This window comes from Pongo abelii, chromosome 6, assembly GCF_028885655.2.
Source record: "Pongo abelii isolate AG06213 chromosome 6, NHGRI_mPonAbe1-v2.0_pri, whole genome shotgun sequence".
Classification (NCBI taxonomy): Eukaryota; Metazoa; Chordata; class Mammalia; order Primates; family Hominidae; genus Pongo; species Pongo abelii.
Genome location: NC_071991.2, coordinates 52494773 through 52518655, shown reverse-complemented (window position 1 = coordinate 52518655; position 23883 = coordinate 52494773). Strand labels below are relative to the sequence as shown.

Genomic DNA, 23883 nt, shown 5'->3' with positions numbered 1-23883 from the left:
CAGCTACTCAGGAGGCTGAGGCAGGAGAATCCCTTGAACCTGGGAGGCGGAGGTTGCAGTGAGCCGAGATGGCATCACTGCACTCCAGCCTGGGCAACAGAGCGAGACTCTGTCTCAAAAAAAAAAAAAAAAAAGAAAAGAAAATGGGAAGCAATAATATTCATCTGACCAGTTTTCTCTTAAAGCCATTTCCACGAGGATGGTGATGGTACTCAATTATATTTTTTATTTCATTCACACCTGATAAATAACAAATTTGGAGAAATAAAAATATCTAAAATTAAAAAAAACTAATATTGTTTGTTTGGCCTGGGAAGGGATGGGAGACAGGGCAAGAACGAGTGGTGCACAACCCAGATTTTTTTAAAAGGTAACATTGTCAAAATGTGTTCTAAACAGTATTAAGATTTCATCTCTATTTGAAATCTGGAGTCATATTTTGTAGATAAAACTGAATTATTTTCATGGGGGCAAATACCCATCATGTGACTTGAAACATTGCTGCTCAAGATCGTCGCTGCATTTTAGAGTTTTAGTGCCTTGGGTTATTCTGTTCCCACTGCTTGGAATGCGTTTCCCCCTAGCAGGAAAATATTAACATGCATTACCTCTTCATGCATTACCATGATTACCTCTTCAGGAAAGCCTCTCCTGACCTCTCCCAGGGGAGCTGATCACACTTCCCCTTCCCTTTGTGTGCCCATGGCACTTTCTTTTTTCTTTTTTTTTGAGACGGAGTTTCACTCTTACTGCCCAGGCTGGAGTGCAATGGCACGATCTCGGCTCACCGCAACCTCCGCCTCCCAGGTTCAAGCGATTCTTCTGCCTCAGCCTCCCTAGTAGCTGGGATTACAGGCATGTGCCACCACGCCTGGCTACTTTTGTATTTTTAGTAGAGACAGGGTTTGTTCATGTTGGTCAGGCTGGTCTTGAACTCCGGACCTCAGGTGATCCGCCCGCCTCGGCCTTCCAAACTGCTGGGATTATAGGCATGAGCCACCGCGCCCGGCCTACCCACGGCACTTTCTTTCCACTCCCCTGTACAGCGCCCTGCAACTGAAAGGGCATGCCTGTGTCCTCCGTCTAATTAAGAACTTTTTTGCTAGCTTCTCTTGCCATTCTTTGTACTGTCTCTAAACAGCACTGGCATATAACGGGCACTCAACATACATGACATAAGAAGCCATAGATCAGTGAGTTTCAAATGAACCCATATGTTAAATAAGTTAAGGGCTGGATTTAAATCAGACTCTAGAAGTGTCTCACCCTTACATTGTCCACTTTCAACGAACCACTCCAGAAATGAATTATTGCAAAAATAAAAAATGAAAGAAATCACATATCTTTGAGCAAATCAGGGACCTGTGGATGGGATTATCTGGCTTGTGCATCCCCAGACCTGTTGTTCTTTACCTCCCTCTGGCTGTCTACTCTCCAAGAATAGGCAGAGTTATAATAACCCTATCCTTCAGATCTTGTCGTTGTGGCAGCTCTCATCAAAGTTTTGTTGATGTAACAAGCAAATGTAATGAGTAGACTTGGCTTGAATCCTAATTCAGAAACCCACTGTAAAAACACAGTTTTGAGACAACTAGGTAAATGTAATACAGTTTTAATCCTGGGTATTAAATAATATCAATGAATTACTTCCAATTGTATTATATGTAATAATGGTATTGTCCTAGAAGAAAATATGCTTATATTTAAGAATTGTATACAGAAGTATTTAGGGATACAAAGACATATTGACAGAGATTTCCTTTAAGAGACTACAGCCGGCCATGTGTGGTGGCTCACGCCTATAATCCCAGCACTTTCGGAGGCCAAGGCATGTGGATCATAAGGTCAGGAGATCGAGACCATCCTGGCTAACACGGTGAAACCCCGTCTCTACTAAAAATGCAAATAAAAAAAAAAAATTTGCCAGGCGCTGTGGCGGGCGTCTGTAGTCCCAGCTACTCGGGAGGCTGAGGCAGGAGAATTGCTTGAACCCAGGAGGCGGAGCTTGCAGTGAGCCAAGATTGTGCCACTGCACTCCAGCCTGGGTGACAGAGCGAAACTCTGTCCGAAAAAAAAAAGAGACCACAGCCAGTAGTCTGTACGGTGGCTCACGCCTGTAATCCCAGCACTTCGGGAGGCCGAGACGGGTGGATCACAAGGTCAACAGATCGAGACCATCCTGGCAAACACGGTGAAACCCCATCTCTACTAAAAATACAAAAAATTGGCCAGGTATGGTGGTGGGTGCCTGTAGCCCCAGCTACTCAGCAGGCTGAGGCCCGAGAATGGCATGAACCCGGGAGGCAGAGCTTGCAGTGAGCCAAGATTTCACCACTGCACTCCAGCCTGGGTGACAGAGCAAGACTCGTCTCAAAAAAAAAAACCCACAGCCAAAAGAAAAAACAAAAGAGAGAGAAAGGAAGGGCAGAGAGAAAAAGGGAGGGAGAAAAGGAGGAAGAATGAAAGATGAAGGAAATATGGCATTATGTTGATCACTGTTGAATCTAGGAATAGGTATTTTCTCTAGTTTTGTGAATGTTTGAATATTTTCATAATAAAACAGGGTTTCAAAAGTTTTTCTTGGAAAGTAAATGAAAAGGAGTTGATAAAAATAATGTCAAACAATCTTTGGATTCATTTCATTCCTGTAGCTTTTCCCAGGCTTCTGCAAGCCAGCCCCTGAAGGCTTCGTTGGCCACGGACATCTGAACCAAGTAAGAGGAGGAATTCCCCTGAGGCAAGCTGTTCCAACTTTCCTTGCTTTGGAAAATTCTGTCTTGTCTCCAGCAAGCTCTGAATCCAGGCCCAAGACAGCCTCCAACCTGGGCAGCAGAAGTCTTCTGCATGGTCTGATCTCAATCACTAGGACGCTATGGCTTGCATTTGTGCCTGTATCGGTTAGGCTTAACCAAGCGGGTTAAATAAGATGGCTTACTCATACAAACAGCCAGGTAGGTGGTCTACGATACGACTGGTATGGCAGCACCACTATTGCCTTCTTCCTTTTCCTCTGCAGCATTCATCTCATCCTCTGCTACTTCATCCATACTTCATTGGCCATGATCTTGTGACATGATTCTTACATGATTAAACTTTGCTGAAATGGAGGCATAGAAATGTAGTCTTTAGCTGGGCAGCCATGGAAGGAAAGAGTGAAAAATGGAAGCCAACCAGCCATTTCTGCCACCATGCCCAAGCAAGAAAAAATGCTAATAATCCTCTGTGCATATATTTTTCCTGGGGGCCACTTAGAAAGACGTGGATGGTCAAAGGCAAAAAGCAGGTGTCCAGGGCCCCCTACAAAATGCTATATTAATATCACTTCTATTGGTGGTCTTTCTGCTGGGCTTTCTGCTGACACCAAAATGTGGGTCTGCATCCTTGCTCTCATCTCCATCAGGGAGAGCGTGCCAGAGAATGGAAAGAACAAGGAGGAGAATAAGGCAAAGAGATGGAGAGACTGCATCCTGATGACATCTTTAGAGCCCGTGGAGCTAGGCATGCCAGAAACTGGAAGGTTAAACTACATGAACCAAAAATATACCCCATTTTTTCTCAAAAAAAAAAAAATACTGCTTAACCTTTGTCACTGTAACATGTCACCTGCACAATTGGGGAAGTCTTGAGGGTAGAGAGCTCTGCAAAGGGAGGAAGATAGGAGGCACTCTAGGCACTGCAGCTGTTGCCAGGAGTGAAGAAACTCCCTCCTGTGGAGCACCTACTGCCCATCCCGCACTGTGGGGTGCTCTCATATCACATATATTTCATATATATTAGTCCTTATATATTACATCTATATTATCAAATACAGTATTTCATATCATTCTCATATAACCCTGAAGTACATGTTACCATCCCCATTTTGCAGAGTAGGGCACCAAGGCTTAGAGATATTAAGTAACTTCTCCAAGGTCACACAATTGAGAAATGACAAAACAGGTATTAGAAGCCAGATTCCCCCACCCCATCCCCAGGCTGCCTTTAAATTCCTCCCTGGGCCCTCTTCCTTGCAGGCTCCTGTCCCATCGAAGTCCCTCCTCCTGATCCCCCCACATCATTTGTCTTCTGCTGCTGATTGTCAGCATTTCTCAAGGTCCCAGGGGCTGTGAGTTGGAAGAGGCATCACTCTGAGAAGTAATGCACCTGCAGGGAAGAGATGGCTCTTTAGAAATAAACTAGAAATGAGTATCTCCATGATACCTATGGAGAAAGTGCAAGAGTTCGGACACAAGTGGTTTCAGCCTCTGGGGGAGAGGAAGGTAATTTTATCCAGGGTAACCCAACCATCATCATCCAGTCACAGAGGTGGAGAGGCACAGCCAAGAGCTCTGAATCAGGTTCCAATGATCTAAGCACCAGTTCCAGCACAGCCCCTGAATCCCTTATCAAGTAAAGGCCTCTCTTTAAGCCTAGGTCTCCCCACCTATAAAGTGAGGGACTGGGCCTAGAGGTGATGTAAGCTCCCTTCCAGCTCATCCCACTCTGGACCTGTGCCTTGAGAAGCCACATATCTCAATGCAGGCTTGTGTCATACTCAAGCACTAGTCACTGGGAAAGCAGGAAGTCCTTGGGTGAGGTGCTCACCTCTCGGAGTTTATTTTCCCAACACAGGTGTCAGATGGAATAGAAGAAACTAGGTGTCTATGTATGCTCATTTGTGGTTTCTATCACAATGGAAAATTCCTTGAGCATCTACAATCCCCACCTGTGGTAATGTGAACACCCAACCTGGATCCAGGAAAACACCTGGGCCAAATTACTCCACTGAGCATTTCCCTTCTTCCTCAGCCCTTTCTCACCCTCCTGCTGGCACAGGCTGCCGCTTGCCTGACTCAAGTTTCTCCACTTACTAAATGTCACACTTCCAGCTGCAATCAACAAGAGATGTTCTCCAGGCAGTTCAGTACAGGAAAAAATAAGGTCCTTCCCACTTCTTATTACCCTCATGAGATGCTGACTGTGGAGCTGGCTAAAACCAATGACAAATAACAGGGTTACTATGAGGAAGTACGAATGGGACCTATGACCCAAGAAGCAGCAATTATGGACACAAAAAAATGCATGAAAGGAGGTAAGTAGAGTCCTTCCCAGAGAACAGAGGAGGCAGGAGAGCCCATGACCCACATCTGAGTCACCACACCCCATGGCCACGATCTTCTATTCTAGTACATTTCCCTATTGTTATAGCAGATACAATGATAAATTATTTTATAGGATGGCACAGCTCTTTTTGGAAAGCAGTATAGATGTAAAAGCTAGCCAGGATGTTACCAGCTGATATCCAATTATGAAGGAATAGGGATCCAGTTAGCCCTCATGTCAACATGGAAAGTTATTCAAGTTAAAGCATTTCGCACCTATGAGCCCTTTGGATCTCCAGAATAACTGTGTGGAGTAAGAAAGGTCTGAGTCACTGCTTTGGCTTAAAAGATGACAAAACCAAGACCCAAAGAGGGAAAATTGCTTGCCAGAGCTCACTCAGTCTGTAGCATTAGGGCTTCTACACCAGACCATGATTCCTCTTGAAGTGGCTTTCAGTCTGATGGTTTTCAAGTTTGTTCTCATTGAAACAGAAGAGAAAAGGAGAAGGAAGCAAGGAAAGCAAGGAGCATTACAGCTTTAAAAGATTAGCTACAGTGGCCAGGTGCAGTGGCTCACGCCTATAATCCCAGTGCTTTGGGAGACCAAGGCGGGAGGATGGCTTGAGTCCAGGAGTTCCAGACCAGCCTGAGCAACATGGTGAAACCCCATTTCTACAAAAAATACCAAAAATTAGCCAGGCACTTGCCTGTAGTCCCAGCTAGTCAGGAGGCTGAGGCAGAAGGATGGCTTGAGCCTGGGAGGCAGAGGTTGCAGTGAGCCAAGATTGTGCCACCGCACTCCAGACTGGGCAACACAGCAAGACCCTGTCTCAAAAAAAAAAGAAAAAACGCCAGGTATGGTGGCTCACGCCTGTAATCCCAGCACTTTGGGAGGGCGAGGCAGGCAGATCATGAGGTCAGGAGATCGAGACCATTCTGGCTATCATGGTGAAACCCCGTCTCTACTAAAAATACAAAAAAAAAAAAAAAAAAAAAAAAAAATGAGCCAGGTACCCTGGCGGGTGCCTATACTCCCAGCTACTCCAGAGGCTGAGGCAGGAGAATGGTGTGAACCCGGGAGGCGGAGCTTTCAATGAGCCGAGATAGCGCCACTGCACTGCGGCCCGGGCAAAAGAGTGAGACTCCATTTCAAAAAAAAAAAAAAAAAAAGAGATTAGTTACCATATCCAAAACTGCTAAATTCCCACAGGACATTAAGTCAGAGCAATCCACAGATGAGGGGACAAGCTCCCAAGTTCCCAAAGGCTCCCAATTCACCTCAGATTCCAAACACAGCATGGCCAGCAGTGATGGGATGCCCATGGTTAGAGGGAAGAGGGAGCATGCCTGAGCCCCAAGGACATGACCCCTCACCAGAGGTCAACCTCCCCTTCTCCCCACTGAGGCCTCAGGCCCTGGGCTCTTGTCCTCTTCCATTGAAGTGCAGACAACCAAGGCAGAGAGTCAGTGCTAGAAAGGAACCCAAACATTCAGCTTCACTCTTGTTTTATAGGTTAAAATGTTGAAGCCCTGAAAGAAAAAAGAGTGACTCGCCCCAAGGTTACACAGCCACTTGGTGACAAACTCAAGTTTCCTGATTGCTCTTCCATCTCCCTTTCCAAACTGTTGACCTCCCTTCTTCTCCTGTGTGTGGCTGACACAGTCCCCAGACTCCTTCCTATCAAGGGACCCAGGGAAAAATACTGGGCCCAGAAGATGCATAGTTTACATTTGGAAGCTGTGCAGCTCTTGTCACTGGTTTGGTTTTGGTTTTTACTTAACCCCTCTCCTCTCCAGTGTAGGAAATTTAGCTTTGTCAGGCAGAGTCACTATGCTCTCCCGGGATCTTTACTCCTTTCTGAACTCATGCTGTTTTTTGAAGCCACTTCATCATACCTATGACTCTTTATTCCCCTGTGATAAAACCTCCAGACCTCTGAAATCATCCCTTCATCCTGGCTTCCAAAGCACTCTCCTCTAAATTCACCAGGTAAAGCTGAATAGGTCCGAATCTGCAACTGCCAAAAGATTCCCTGTCCTCCTTGTAAACCAGATGGTACAAACAGATCCTTTAAAGAAGAAAATGCCTTAACTCCACCCTCCAGAAGTTGCCAAGGCTCATTCTGACTCAGGCAAACCTGATTTTCAGATGCACCTTGTATTCCAGCTACTCTACATCACTCACAGCCCCTAATGCCAAATCCTTCACATCTCCCTTCCTATTCCCTTTGTCCCTCTTCTCTGCCTGACATGTACCTGCTCATTTGCCAAGGCCCAGCTCAAGGATCTCCTCTTCTAGGATGCTATGTCAATCTGGCCCAGCAAGGTTCAGATGAAGAGACTTTATTTAATGAAAGGATTGCTCACAAAGATAAAGGTAGTATAAAAAAATGAACGAGGAACTGTGAGGCCCCCCGACAATGGCAAATGTGGGAAGCCATTACTACCCCAGGACTGAATGGGATTAGGAGAGGAGACAGTGTTACTAGAGCCCTTTGAGAGATAAAGACTTCTTTGCTTTAATAAAATAATAATAGGGTGGGCACTGCGGCTCACACCTGTAATCCCAGCACTTTGGGAGGCCGAGGCGGGTGCATCATGAGGTCAAGAGATCGAGACCATCCTGGCCAACATGGTGAAACCCCATCTCTACTAAAAATACAAAAATTAGCTGGGCATGGTGGCATGCACCTGTAGTTCCAGCTACTCGGGAGGCTGAGGCAGGAGAATTGCTTGAACCCGGGAGGCAAGATCGTGCCACTGCACTCCAGTCTGGGTGACAGAGCGAGACTCTGTCTCAGAAAAAAAAATAATAATAATAATAACTAGGGGTTCTATCCTAGAGGTAACTGTTATGGACTAAGTGACAGATCGCTCCAACTGTTGACAAGGAATTGCTGTGATGGAAAACCTGTAAACATAAGTTGATTCAGAGGCTCTTTAAATAATGATAATAACTAGCACCATTTATTGAGCCCTTACTATGTAATTGAAACTATACTGGATGATTTACATACCTTGCATTGTCAATCGTTACAACATTGAGAGGTGCTTATTATTTCCAATTTATGAATGAAGGAATTGAGTTTAGAGAGGTTAAGTCACCTGCCCCAAATCACATGATTAACAAATCAGGGTAAAATTAGAGTCAAGGTAAGACTGATTCTACAGTCCATGTTTTCATTCACAACACTGCCTGCTGAAAGACAGTATTTTACAATAGAAAAGGCACCTCATATAGAAAATATGAAATAAATGAATGAAAAACAGATTCCTCTTTTGCAAAAAAAAAAAAAGGGAAGGAGGCGTGAAATAGTAGTATATTCAACCCTTTGCCTGCCCTTGTGGTGTGATCCAATAGTAAGTTCAGCAGAGTGGGAGACAAGAAACCTGAGTTCAAATGAGGCTCTGGGGAAAACTAAAAAGCCTTGGCTCTAGCAACTAGCTGCCTGCCTAGCTCCACAGTGTCCTCTTGTGGTCAGTTGGTGTCATGCATGATTTTTCTTAAATTCAAGAATGAAATGTCTAATAAAGCAAAGATTCAGTCAGGGTCACTCCTGGATAAAGTAGATGAGGTCTGTTTTCTGACCACTCTCTATTCCAGCCTCATGTCCACTAACCTCAACTCCTTGTGACTGAAGTACATAGAGCATGAATTTGGGTGTCAGGTTGATGTGAGAAGTACCAGCTCCACTTCTTAGAGAGATGTCAGCCAGGAGGCCTTCTGTCTTCCAAGAGTGGTACTCATAGAGCACCAGGACCCTGCTAGAGCTCCCAAGCTTCTGCCTCTGATCTTCCCAGGTAACAGCCAGAAGCCCACTTGCATCACCGCACTGAGGGCCAATCAACAACACCAGCCAAACTCAACATACTCAGATGATGGTGGCCCATACTCTAGTCTATGGTCCAACAGTGTAATAGGATTTGTTTCCTTTGAAACCAGGACTGTGCATGGTATGAACTGCTTGAGGCTGTTATTTTTCTAGGAGAGAGTAGCTACTCAAGACAGTTTCACAGTATAACAAAAGCCTCCATGACCTGTCCCATATAAGTATTGAGTAGTGATAGAGGGCTGAGGGATCCCATAGGACTTTCTGGAGGAAGAGACATTTGAGCCTAGTCTTGAATACAAATAAACCAAATGAAGATAGGTTTGGAGATAAGGCTCTTCCCACAAAAGTCCAACATGAGTAAAGCCAAAGGCCAAAGAGGAGAAACAGCCAGTGTTATAAATTCTGTGCTATGAAGGCAAGACTGAGATGTGGCTGAAAAGGTCAATAGGCACCCCTCATGGTAACCTGTTAAGGAACCTGGCCTTTCATTGTATAGAAGGTAACTTACTGAAAGGTTTGAAAGCCGGCCAGGTGGAGTGGCTTAACCTGTAATCCCAGAACTTCAGGAGGCCAAGGCAGGTGGATCACCTGAGGTTGGGAGTTCAAGACCAGCCTGACCAACATGGAGAAACCCCGTCTCTACTAAAAATACAAAATTAGCCAGGTGTGGTAACTGATACCTGTAATCCCAGCTACTCAGGAGGCTGAGGCAGGAAAATCACTTGAACCTGGGAGGCAGAGGTTGCTGTGAGCCGAGATCGCGCCATGGCACTCCAGCCTGGGCAACAAGAGCGAAATTCCATCTCAAAAAAAAGAAGCCAAACATAGCATGACCATATCCTGCATTTTAGATCAATCAGTCACTTGCTCTGATGGTCTGATGGCTGGGATGGACAGATATGACAGGGTAGAGATGGGAGGCAGGCAGGAAGGCAGAGGAGGTTTTTGTCTTAATACAGCAGAGACTCGAGGGCTATCGGAGTCTTGAGGGGGCCAGTAATTAGCACTCTTCTTCCACAGTTGAGTTCTGAACCAATTGAGAACAAAGGCAAAGTAGTAAACAGACAGCGGTCATTGTTACTACTACTACATTGGATGATGTAACTTATATCTACAGACTGTAGTTAACTTCTTTGTTTGGAACTCCAGAATTATTCAGATGTACCCACCAAACCACAGGCAAACCACAGACCACCCCAGACTTCTTCATGTGGAAGCAGACACCTCTAAAACTTACAGGAAAAAGCAGAGCAGAACCCACACTCCTTCAGGCAACTCAGTCTGCATGTCTCTGGGCATACAGAATAAAAGGACACAGAGAGGGCAGATGTGTTACACTAATTAAGCTTTCACGTAGAAGAAAACATCAGAGGTAGAAAAGAAGCATTCTTCCCTTACATTCCTCATCTTTTTGTTCTTTTCACCCACTGAACTTAACCATTAGAGCCACAGAGAAGAACACAGTCCATCACTCCCAAATCCAACTGCTATTGGGATCACTGGAAGCAGTTTAGATTTTGCCCCAAAAGGCTCTAAACAGAGTCAGAATAATATATTAATTAAGGCAACGCCAAGGCTTCTGTAATTCTAAGTCTGAAAATTCACTCCATTTCCCACCCCAAAGTATGTCCATCACATAGTTGAGGCGGGAAATTAAAGAAAAATAAACTTAAAAAGAAAGAGAAATAAGTTTTCCTGTATTAGGCTGAGTTGTCCCAGAGGCAGCAAAAGGCACAGCCCAGACCCAGGAAGTCTTGATAATATTATCTAATGTGCTCTGGAAACTCTCCCAGCATTCCCTCAACATATGGAGAAGAAAAACAGATTTTCCTTCATTTTAAGGAATGAGTTTATAGATTCCTGTTCTCTGTAACCAGTGACTTCAAATATTCTATTTTATCTAAGCAGTAGAGTGAAGGTCAGAGCCTCTGAGCAGGCCTGTGTTACGGCCACCTGGGCGCCATAGTGAAGGTTATACGATAAGCCCGTGCCTAGGCAAAACCTAGATAACAGACATCTGGGTTGATTGGCAATGGTCATGTGTAATCCTGAGTTATGATCTGTTACAATTTGATTAACTGTCTTTGTCCTGCCTCTGTATCCCTGCTTTCAGGCCACTGTAAGCTTGCTTCAAGCTAGCCCACCCCCTTTTGTGAAGTGTGCATAAAATCAGGTGCTGTCTTTTGTTCTGGGCCCAGTCTTTGAATGTTAAGTCTGCAGGGTCTGAGTGCACTCAATAATAAATATATCCTCCTGTATACACCCCAAGGTCTCTCTCTGGTCCTCCTGATCCTGCAACATGGTCTGTGATGGCTAATTTTAGGTGTCAAGTTAACTGGATTAAGATGTCCAGTTAACTGGATTTAGGTGTCAAGTTAACCGGATTAAGGATATCTAGAAACCTAGTAAAGCATTATTTGGCTGTGTTTATGAGGGTGTTTCCAGACTACTTTAGGGTGTGAGTCTGAGTGGACTAGGTGAGATGCACCTTCAATGTGGGCCAGCATTCAGTTGACAGAGGGTCAAACAAGAACAAAAACACAGAAAAGGCAACATGTCTGTCTCCCTCCTAGAGCTGGGATAACTCTTCCTTCTCTGTCCTTGGATGTAAGAACTCCTCATGTTCTGATGATGTTGTCCTCTGAGGACAGAGAAGGAAGAGTGATCCCAACTCTAGACCTCTGGACTCCAGGACTTACACCAGTAGCCCCCTGGGTTCTCAGGCCTTCAGCCTCAGACTGAGAATTTTATCATCAGCATCCCAAATTCTGAGGTCTTTGGACTTGGACTGAGCCACGTCAAGGTCTCCAGCTTGCAGACAGCCTGTTTTGGGGCTTCCCAAGCCTCCATAATCATATGAACCAATTCTCCTAATAAATCCCCTTATATATCTGTATACATATACTATTGGTCATCTCTGGAGAACCCCAACTAATAAATGGTCTAACCTGGCATATCAGCACACCAACACCCAATAATAAAATTCCAACAACAGAGATGCCCAAATCTACATATAATCCTCTGCCATTATCAAATTTACTGGAATTCAAAAATTAAACCTCCTTCCAAATCAAAGTCCAAAAATGTTAAACTCCACTAGAATTAAAATCCAAAACTAAATACCCTTATTTTTGTAAGTTAAGAATCAACCAGCCTAGGCAACATGGTGACACCCTGTCTCTACAAAATATTAAAAAATTAGGCCAGGCACGGTGGCTCACAACTGTAATCCCAGCACTTTGGGAGGCCGAGGCGAGTTGATTACTTGAGCCCAGGAGTTTGAGACCAGCCTGGGGAATATGACAAGACCCGGTCTCTATCAAAAATACAAAAAATTAGCCAGGTGTGGTGGTGTGCACCCGTAGTGTGGGAGGATCACCTGAGCCCGAGAAGTCGAGGCTACAGTGAGCCATGACCACTGCACTCCAATCTGGGTGACAGAGCGAGACCCTATCTTTAAAAAAAAAAAAAAAAAAAAGAGAAAAGATAGCTGGGCATGGTGGCACGTGCCTGTGGATCCAGCTACTTGAGAGGCTAAGGGGGGAGAATCGCTTGAACCCAGTGGTTCGAAGCTGCAGTGAGCACTGATCACACCACTGCACTCTAGCCTGGGTGACAGAGCAAGACCTTGTCTCAAAACAAACCAAAAAAGTCCAACATTCTTAAGTTACATGCCCAAAACAATCTTCCCCAAATCCTTATTCTGCTCAGTCTTAACCAGGGGGGGTTTGATGCTTAGGTGGTTAAAGTCCTTTCAGCAGCCACAACCCAAGCTGTCACTCATGGGAAAGTAATTTCTTTAGGGCCTCAGAAGTTACATTAGATATGCCTCAGATATATCACTTTTTAAAAATTGAGATGTAATTCATGTAACATGAAATCCACCCTTTTAAGGTTACAATTCAGTGCTTTTCAGTATATTCACAAGGTTGTGCAACCATCTAATCGCAGAACATTTTCATCACCCCAAAAAACCCATACCCATTAGCAGTCATTAATATAGTTGTCTATTTCTGTGAATTTGCCTGTTCTGGATCATATAAATGAAACATGTGGTCTTTTGTGTCTGGCTTCTTTCACTTAGCATAATGTTGTTACAGTTCATCCACGTTGTAGCACACACAAGTACTTCATTCATTTTTACAGATAGATAATATTCTATTGTATGAATATACTGCATTTCATTTATCCATCCATCCATCGATGGACATTTGGGTTGCTTCCACTTTGGGGCATTAGGAATAATGCTGCCGTGAATGTTCATACAAGTTTTTGTGCAGACATGTTTTTAGTTCTCTTGGGTATGAACTGAGGAGAGGAGTTGCAGGGTCGTATGGTAATTCTGTTTAACTTTTTGAGGAATCATCAAATTATTTTTCACAGTGCATGCATCATTTTACATTCGTACCAGCAAGGTACTGGGGCTCCAATTTCTTCATATCCCAGCCAATACTTGTTACATTAATTTTTGTACAATACTTGTTACAATAATTTTTTATAATTATAGCCATCCTATAGCGCCCATGAAATGGCGTTTCACTGTAGGTTTTGAGAGAGGGTCTCACTGTCACCCAGGCTGGAGTACAGTGGTACAATCATAGCTCACTGAAATCTCAAACTCCTGGGCTCAAGCAATTCTCCTGCCTCAGCCTCCCAAGTACGTAGGACTACAGGTGCATGCACACTACCACCCCTCACTAATCTTTTAAAATTTTTGGTAGAGATGGGGTCTCACTATATTACCCAGGCTGGTCTCCAACTCCTGGCCTCAATCTATCCTTCCACCTCGACCACCTACAAGCACTGGGATTACAGACTTGAGCCACTGCACCTGGCCTAACTCCTAGGATGAAAAAAGGAAGAGCTTGGGTATGACTATTAGCTCCCCTGGGATAGCAAATAATAAACGGGTGGAAAGAAGCAGGTGTTACATTATTTACTCCCCTCCAAAGGGAAAGAAACAACAGTGGAGGGAAAGCATTGCTCCCAAGAGTTAGAAGCAAAGTGTGGGGCAACCAGCTCATACTGGCTCCTGAGAATCAACTGTCAAATCCTTGAGAATTTTGCAAACCAGTTTTAAAGGCTCGGTAGCTTGAAATTAGCCAAGGCAGTAGTACTGACAACATGTAAATCAGAAAAAACTACAAATCAGTGCTTTGTGTTTTGGAAAATAAGGTTGGATCCTTTTTCCATGTGGTAATACCAAAATTCCAGATAGATTCCAGATTTAAATCAAACACAGAAAACACAAAGTGCCCAAAGAAAAGTATAATCAAAGCAAAGGTCTTTCCAATCCACGTGGACCAAATACAAAAACCATAATGGACTAGGTCAACATGCAACTACATTAAAATACATCATTTATGTCAAAAATAGCACTAAGTGTCAAACTACAAACTAGGGAAATTACTAGCAAAACACATGACTAAGAGAAACCCATCAAGAATTCTTACAAATTAGTAAGAAAAAGACAAACATCTCAATGGCAAAAGCCTCATCAGATAAGTCATTTACAAAATACAAATGAGATCAAAATTAATCAAGAAAATTTTAGGCCAGGCCTGGTGGCTCATGCCTTTAATACCAGCACTTTGGGAGGCTGAGGCAGGTGGATCACTAGAGGTCAGGAGCTCAAGACCAGCCTGGCCAACAAGGTAAAACCCCATCTCTCTAAAAATATAAAAATTAGATGGGAGTGGTGGCGCCCACCTGTAATCCCAGCTACTCGGGAGGGTGAGGCAGGAGAATCACTTGAACCTGGGAGGCGGAGGTCGTGTTGATATTGCGACATGGCACGCCAGCCTGACTGGAGGTTGCAGGGAACCAAGATCATGCCACTGCACTCCAGTGAGACTCTCCAAAAAACAAAAAAACAAAAAAACAAAAAAAAAAAGGAAAAGAAAATTTTAGACATGCTGGGTTTTGCTTGTAAAAATGGCAAAGAGGAAAGAAGGTAGAACATAGCTAATGCTGGGAAGGATATAAATGGTACTATGAAAGACTCCTGGCAAAAATATACATTGGCACAAACTTTTTCTTGGCAACACAATATATACCCTTTGATCTTACACATTTTTTAGTTTATTCTAGAAAAATACAAATGTATAAAGATCTAGTTAGACTACTGTGGCCAGTAAGAATAGGCTAAATAATTTATAGTAAATCCATTTAATACTATGTACATATTAATGTTGAAATATTTGACACAGAAAGATATTCACCATTTAAATTCAAAAAATGACTTAAGTGGAGGGTAAAAACAGTATAATCAGGATGAGCAAGTAAAATAAAATGTGTAGTGAGAGTGGACTGAGAAAGTCTATGAAGACATACAGCAAAGCATGATCAACCTTCTCCTTTTTGCTTACCTACAATTCTACAATGTGCATATATTACCCGTTTGTTTTTAATAGGAGTTCTTTGACTTAATTTATACAGTTCAATGATCTTATTATCAGTTCCTTGATTTGACCTGAGTCCTAGAGTTCTTAGCTGTTTTTAGTATCCTTTATCTTAAAGCTCTGTCTCCACTCATTTCCTGGCAATTCAGTAATAACTACATTAAGGTAATAACCTTCTGAACCAATTTGGAAAGCAAATAGATAAAATTTCTATCTTTAGGGTAATTCCAATAGATAATTCCTGCATTTCTACAATGTGCATATATTACCTGTACATTGTTCGTTTTCAATAGGAGTTCATGGAATTTGAAATCAGTAGAAAAATCCTCATTACAAAACAACAGCATTTTAATTGAATTTTCTAAGTGATCATTTCCGGTTGTTTAAATGCACCTGTTCAAATCAAAGTTCATCATTTTGTTTGGAACAACTTTTGTTTGACAATCAAATGGTCATGTAAATGAGAAAACAAATAAGCATATAATGACAGAAAAGTAAGTGGCAAAATAACTACAATCTTTGTTCCACTGGCTACTGCAGTACAATAAATAAAATGACAGTTAACCAAAAACACCTTTATTTTCATCTACAAAGAAGAAGCTCTTTTCTTCTTTTTCCAGGATAATCATGATTAACTTACAAAAATGGGTACACATCTTCAAAGCACTTCCCTTTAACGGGAAACTTAGCTTTATGGGATTTAAACATTAGAAAGTAGGAAAAAAAATTCCATTTTCTTGTCATTATAAGACAAAACAAAATCTAGTGTAAGTCAAGGAAACTCATTCACACTTCAGGTCCTTCTCCTCCAGGAACCAGCTGCATAAAGAGGAAAAAGAGTTTATTAATAACACTACCACCATGTCATCTAAAAACTCCTTGCTCTTCATTAAGCCACCTTTGCCTACCCCCTGCGCTCCACATTCCCATTTTCTCCAGATTGTCAATATCTATTTACAATTCCCAACATCATCAATTAATACTTACTATCTCAACAGCGATTAAAAGTTCCAAGCAAACTAACCTTTAGACCCAATGCCTCTTCAATAGCTGAGCTTTAGGGCCCTGACCACAGAGAACCCCTTTCCCATCTTATGCACCACTGGGCCATGATCAGTCAAGCAAGCAACATTAAGGTTAGTTCTGTAATCACTGCCCCAGAAAAATGGGCTCCCATCAAAATAAAACAGTTTCAATGTGTCTTACCATTGTTATATTATTTCCATTTAGTAAAATCTGATCTAATTTAGTAATCCTTCTTCCTTCTGGTGTGATTTCACTAAATGAATAGATAAAATACAGTCAGGATAAACAGTGAAAATCAAAGCCAACATTTTGGAAATACTTACCCTCCCTAAAAAGGTTATCCTTGTATACAAACTACTCTGAGGTTGGGCAATTGTATCGACAATTTTCAGATACAAAGGTTATCCACTAGGTAATGTAACCTTCATTAAAAGCAACAGAATGAACTCACTGACCTAAGACCCACGTCTATCAGACAGAGCTTCATAAAAAGAAGTGAAAGCTTGCCCAGGAGATCAAATATGAAATGAAATGTTTTTTGGGTTTTTGTTTTTTTTTTAAGAGACAGGGTCTTGCTCTATTGCCCAGGCTGAGTACAGCGGTACAATCATAGTTCACTGCAGCCTAGAACTCCTGGGCTCAAGGGATCCTCACCCTCCAGAGCAGCTAGGACTACAGCTGCCCCCCCACCATACCCAGCTAATTTTTAAATTTTTTATAGAGACCGGGGTCTCCCTTTGTTGCCCAGGCTGGTCTCAAACCTCCAGGCTCAATCCTCCTCCTTTGGCCTTCCAAAATGCTAGGATTACAGGGGTGAGCCACCATGTCCAGCCTAAATGCTCTTACTACCAGTTCCTTGATTTGACCTGAACCCTAAAATTCCTGGCTCTTTTTGTTATCTTCTACCTTAAAACTGTGTCTCCACTAATTTTCTAGGCATTTACTAACAATTACATTAAGGTAATAACACTCTGATCCAATTTTACAAGCAAACAGATAAAACTTCTATCTTTAACGTTATTCCACCAACAGGTAATGTTTTCTCATAAATAATTTTACTCAAAAGTAGTAAAACTGTCTTTAATTAAGAAGAGATCCCCCCCAATTCTTTAACACTACTCACAACTCAGTGACATCTTCCAGTACCATATCTGAAATTTGGTGTTAAGAAAATAAATACAGAATTTACTCTAGCTTCTGCCTTTGTTCAGCTTTTTTTGTTTTTTGTTTTTGTTTTTGTTTTTTTTGAGACAAAGTCTCGCTCTGTCATCCAGGCTTAAGTGCAGTGGTACAATCACACCTCACTGCAGCCTCCACCTTTTAGGCTTACAGGATCCTCCTGCCTTAGCCCAGGAGATTAGCTGGGCCCATAGGTGTACGTCACCATGCCCAGCTAATTTTTGTAATTTTTGTGGAGACAGGGTTTCATCGTCTTGCCCAGGCTGGTCTCAAACTCCTGGGCTCAAGCAATCCACCCACCTCGCCCTCCCAAAGCGCTGGGATTATAGGCGTGAGCCACTGGGCTCGCCTGTTCAGTTTTAATTATAATGTTTAACATAATGGCTCAAATTCAAAATGCTTGTTGTTGATAGGAACTTTACCGTCTTTCAATACATACCTCTTAAAACATTATCATAAGTTTCCTGAGAATGAACTGATTTTTATTATAATAATCCCAAATATACTGATTGTCTACAGTTCTTATGTTATTACTTAAGAAAAACCTATACCACCACCACCTTTTAAAAGGATATTGACAAAGTCATCAAATCCTAGAAGAGTACCAACAATTTCCTTATCACTCTTCATCACGATGTGAATTCTTGATCCTATACATTTGTCCACAAGCTCTGAGGAGGGAAAAAATATTATTTTACCATTCATTATTTCAACTAATATTTGAGGGCCTACTGGCATTCTTACTTGCATATAGTGAAAGAAAAACCAGGAAAAATATTCATTCAATAACTTCAGGTCTTATAATACAACTTTCAGTTCAAGCACAGCATCTGGCACATAATGAGCATTCCAAAAGAGTCTGTGGCATGAAGGAATGAAAACTACTCATCACGGCCACGACCACTAGTTCAATCACTCTTCACCGGCAGCAAAAATATAAGAGGAGATAGGTATAATTATATTCACCGGAAACTCTCCTGTCACTGCTTCCCTCCCCCAAATCTGTCTATCCTCTGTGCTCTGACGGTAGCTTGAACATCTCTTTAGCTAGCCTAGCATTATGTGGCATGATGTCTACTTGTCCAGTATTCTCTCCTCCACTGGCTTATGTGCTATTTGAAGGCAATGGCTATGGTTTATCATTGAAAAATGCCCAGGCACGGTATCTAGTGTATAGATACTCAGTTACTACTTATTGAATGAATAAATAACAAACAGAGCTGGTTTCCAGATTCCTCATTTAAGGCTCATTCCGGACCAGGGTGTTAGTGTCACTAACCAACCATATACATAACATGGTCTATCTAATCTGGGGATCGTAAACGCCAGGCTGAGAAGTGGGCCTACTACCTATAACACTGCAGAGGCGGGCTCACAACAAAGGAGGCCGACGACGCGTTCACTAAATGTGGACCTTTTCCAGTGACGGTCTGGTTTGAGGAGTCAAAGTCCTTGCCTGGAGGAGCCCGACCACGTTAAAGAGCAGGGGCGGTCTGCTATGGCGAAGACTTGGAGCCCAGAGTCGAATCGCATTTGGTCTTATACATTTCCCCACACTCGGCCAGGGCCTGCCTCGGAACAGCCCCTCGGCCCCCAATCCTGAACGTCAGCTCCCTGTTCCTGCTCCCCAAAGGACGGCGATTACCTAACGGCAGCAGCTGCGACGGGTTGGTAGTAGCGTTAGCCGCCATGGCTACACCGGAAGTGGCCTGCCTTCATCGATGGTGGGAAGACTTTGAAAAGCGCGCTTCCGCTTTTCCCGCAGCCCAAACAGCCTCGACCAATCTGAGGCCGAGCGCACGATCTAGCCGGCTGCGCGGGTCGCGTTCACTGGCTTTTTTCCCCGGCAAGTGAGATCCGGTGAAATATTTCCTGCCAACTGGACATCTTACCATCTCAGCAGATACCCATTCTGCCCTTGAAGTTTTGGAGAGATGTTGAAGATATTTTGCCTTGTGAATAAGTTGTTCCTGTAACCTTTGAGTCGTCTTCCCCCGTAAAGTTGCATTTCCTCTCAAGCCAGAATCTTCAAACCAGTATAAATCAATTCGTATTTCCTGCCATCAATTAACTGTTACAATTTTCGTTACAACTACTCATTAAGGAATCTATTATTTCTTTTTAAAGTCCAGTGGATTGAAAATCTGCAACTAGCATTTTGTAAAATTTTTCTTTAGTGAGGATTTAAGATATGTTTTTAAAACTTTTTACTACTTTAATTCACCGTTCTTATCTTTTTATGTCTGGTAGTCTTATTTATTACAGGCTTTTAAATTCAGTTTCTTCAACAATTCTTGTCTCACAGGCAACCACCAGATGTCACTCTAAATTATTCCAGAAGTGGAAAATCATGCTTTCCACTTCTGTGTTGAAAACAGCAAACAAAGTATCGGCCCTAGTCTGTTGTATATTTGTATCCTAGGAACTTAAACCTGAACAGTCTAGGTCAGGCGCAGTGGTAACGACTGTAATCCCAGCACTTTGGGAGGCTGAGGCAGGCGGATCACCTGAGGTCAGGAGTTCGAGACTAGCCTGGCCAACATGGGTGAAACCTCGTCTCTACTAAAAATACAAAAATTAGCTGGGCGTGGTGGCGTGCGCCTGTAGTCCCGGCTACTTGGGAGGCAGAGGCAGGAGAACTGCTTGAACCCGAGAGACAGCGGTTGCAGTGAGCCTGGATCATGCAACTGCACTCCAGTCTGGACAACAAGAGCGAAACTCCGTCTCAAAAAAAAAAAAAAAGCTAAGCAATAAACATGAGCGGCCACAAAGGAAGTCATTCGTTCATACAACAAATGGTCATTAAGCACCCATCATTCCTTCATAGACTGAGTTCCTAAAGGCTGAGAATTATGGGAAGCAGTAGTTTACGTGATTAAATTTCTTCATTTTGAATTAAATGACTTTGGTTCAAATTCCATGGTCAGTTATTTGACAATGGGCAAGTTATTTTAACTTTTTAAGTCTCAATATACCCATTGGAAAAAATGGGGACAACAGTATCTACTCAAAAGATTAATGTGAAGATTAATTGAGATAATCTGTGAAAAGTGGTCAGCATAGGACCTGGCACATAGTAAGCCCTTTTAAACGTGAGCTGTTATTACTTATCCTTGTTTTCTAATACATGATGTCTGGCTCAGAGTGAAGCTACATAAAGCTAGCATTGCTAGCTGGTTTTGCATTCATCTGATTTTTATAACCAGACATAGGCCACTTTACGGAAGCAATTTCTTATTTTATACACTGTGCACACTACATTTTCAGGCATACTGTAGGGTCTAATGAATATTCTTTAAATTGATTCTATTTCATTCATATCCATCAACATTCTCCTTACTCTTCATAAGATTTTAAATACAAAGTAATGCCAAATTTGTGACACTTCTTTCTTTGTCTCTTTTTTTCTTTTTGTCCAATCCTCATTTGGTTGAAAACCACCTCTTTTCCTGGTTTTCCTTTTCTATTCCTATTTTATTTTCCCCATACCATACTGACAGTATGGGCAAAATTCAAAGCATTGTTGTTACTTGATAGAGTTTTTAAAAATTAGAAAATTAGGCCGGGCACAGTGGATCACGCCTGTAATTCCAACACTTTCGGGGGCCGAGGTGGGCGGATCACGAGGTCAAGACATCAAGACCATCCTGGCCAACATGGTGAAACCCCATCTCTACTAAGAATACAAAAATTAGCTGGGCGTGGTGGCACAGGCCTGTAAGTCCCAGGTACTCAGGAGGCTGAGGCAGGAGAATCGCTTGAACCCGGGAGGCGGAGGTTGCAGTGAGCCAATCATGCCACTGCACTCCAGCCTGGCAACGGAGCGAGACTCCATCTCAAAAAAAAAAAAAAAACCCAGAATAAACATTAGCAATTTTGAATGCCACTAATAAAGAAAATCTCTTTAGAATCTGAAAAAAGGAACGATATATAGTTCACTTACACAGTAGAGTTAATGGGGATTTCAGGAAGGGAGTGGTATTTTTATTATTTTCTCTCCTGAGGCAAGACATAAAAAGGAAGAATAGGGCAATTCCAAATGGAGAGTTGTTATGAACTTGAAAATATGTCATAGCTCTATGTCTCAAGGATTTTTCTCCCTTTTAAGTCTTAAGTAGAAGATGTAAAATAGAATTTATAATTTATCATAAAATATATGTAACTACCAAAGGCTCTTCGATGTATTATATGTTCAAAAAGGCATTTCTAATTTTCTCCCCCGAGTTAAATGAGAAATTTTATTATTTTCCCAATAGACATTTGTCCTTGTGGACAATATCTTGTTAATGAATTTATTCTACATTAATACAACCCATTTAAAACATAATGTAAGATGTGCATGGTGGCAGGCAACTGTAGCCCCAGCTACTCAGGAGGCTGAGGCAGAAGGATCCCTTGAGCCCAGGAGTTTCAGGCCAGCCTGGGCAACACAGCAACACCCCATCATATTTTAAACTTTATTTATTAATTTAGAGATAGGACCTCACTCTGTTACCCAGGCAGGAGTACAGGGTGTGCTCGCGGGCTCAAGCGATCCTCCCATCTCAGCCTCCTGAGAAGCCGGTACCACAGGCGCATGCCACCAAGTCTGGCTATTTATTTTTTATTATTTTTTGTAGAGATGAGGTCTCATTACATTGCTCAGGTTGGTCTCGAACTCTTGGACTCAAGTGATCTACCCACCTTGGCCTCCAAAAGTGCTGAGATTACAGGTGTGAGCTGCCGTGCCCCACCTATATTCTAAATTCTTAAGTGGCCCAGTCTGTACATTTAGAGATGAAAAAAATCCTGGAAATTCCGTTGTTCACTTTCTGTCTCAATTTTCCCAGTAACTAACTTTTTCTTTCTCTCTCTCTCTCTCCATTTCTTTATTTTTTGAGATGGAGTCTCATTCTGTCATCCCGGCTGGAGTGCAGTGCAGTGACACCATGTCAGATCACTGCAACCTCCACCTCCCAGGTTAAGGTGATTCTCCTGCCTCAGCCTCCCTAGTAGCTGGGATTACACGCACCACCATGCCTGGCTAATTTTTGTATTTTTAGCAGAGATGGGGTTTCACCATGTTGCCCAGGCTGGTCTCCAGCTTTTGGCCTCAAGTGATTTGCCCGCATCGGCCTCCCAAAGTGCTGTGATTACCGGCATGAGCCACCACGCCTGACCCTGTTTATATATATATCTTTTTTTTTTTGAGAGGAAGTCTCACTCTTGTCCCCCAGGCTGAAGTGCGATGGCGCAATCTTGGCTCACTGCAACCTCTGCCTCATGGGTTCAAGCAATTCTCCTGTCTCAGCCATCTGAGTAGCTGGGATTACAGGTGTCTGCCACCACGCCTGGCTAATTTTTGTATTTTGTACGAGAGGGGGTTTTACCATGTTGGCCAGGCTGGTCTAGAACTCCTGACCTCAGGTGATCTGCCTGCCTTGGCCTCCCAAAGTGCTGAGATTACAGGCGTGAGCCACCACACCCGGCCTTTATATACATCTTTAAAAGGTGTTCAATTAGACAGTAATTTTAGCCATGCCAATTGTGGAAAATATCAAGACAGGTTATATCAAGAAAATATTAATAGTTAACACATCACACAGTTGACAGCTCAAAACAGTTAATATATTAAGAAAACAGTTAATATATTCTGCATACAGGGAGCAATATAGTTTTACACACAGTTTTCTGAGCCAATGCCGATAATTTTGTAATACAGAAAAGAAATGTATAGCAACATCTTGAAAAATGTCTGCAGTATTAGCATTAAAACAGTTCCACTGAATCACAGAAACTAAATTTGATTTAGGAAGCCTACTGTTTTTCTCAGCTATGCTTAGATTAGAACGGAGCTCCTTACTTTTCAAGACCAGAAGTGCAAAATATCAGTTACTGTAGTAATCTCGAATTCTATTTGAAGCAGACACCTATCCTTTAGGTTATTTGAAAACTGTCCTAGATAAGACTTGTTAAATCTGCTAGTATTTCTATAATGCACTTTAAATTGACATGAGCTTAAAAAAAAATTGTAGTACGATCAGTAAACGAATTAAAAAACCCTGGTAACAACAGAGCCCATATATTTTGTATTGACCAGAGTACTAAACCCAAAAAGAGATGGAATGAAAAGAATATTCTTATAAAATCGCAGGACTAGAATAATCATTTTACAGGTATCCAACTAAACTTCCTTTATTGTCAAGGATATTCTGTTTCAGGTTTTAAATGCGTCTCAGATTCCTACACATAATATTTAAACGAAGAAAAAAAAAAACTCTAGAAAGAAACAAGAATTCTCGGGTAAGCAAGTAATTTAAAGGCTGAATACACAGATACTCAACCTCACCAGTATGCTCCATGTTACTACATATTTAAGAATAA

At 42.4% G+C, this 23883-nt stretch overlaps 1 protein-coding gene across 1 annotated transcript; it reads right to left on the bottom strand.

The window, feature by feature from the left end:
- Positions 1-14167: 14167 nt before the first annotated feature.
- On the bottom strand, positions 14168-19220 carry LSM5 (LSM5 homolog, U6 small nuclear RNA and mRNA degradation associated; the record flags this gene model as incomplete). Its single annotated transcript, NM_001133156.1, is given in 5 exon segments — positions 14168-16134; positions 16522-16594; positions 17465-17492; positions 18096-18191; positions 19166-19220. Coding segments are annotated over 5 exon segments (276 nt in total). The 3' UTR covers positions 14168-16101.
- Positions 19221-23883: the final 4663 nt, after the last annotated feature.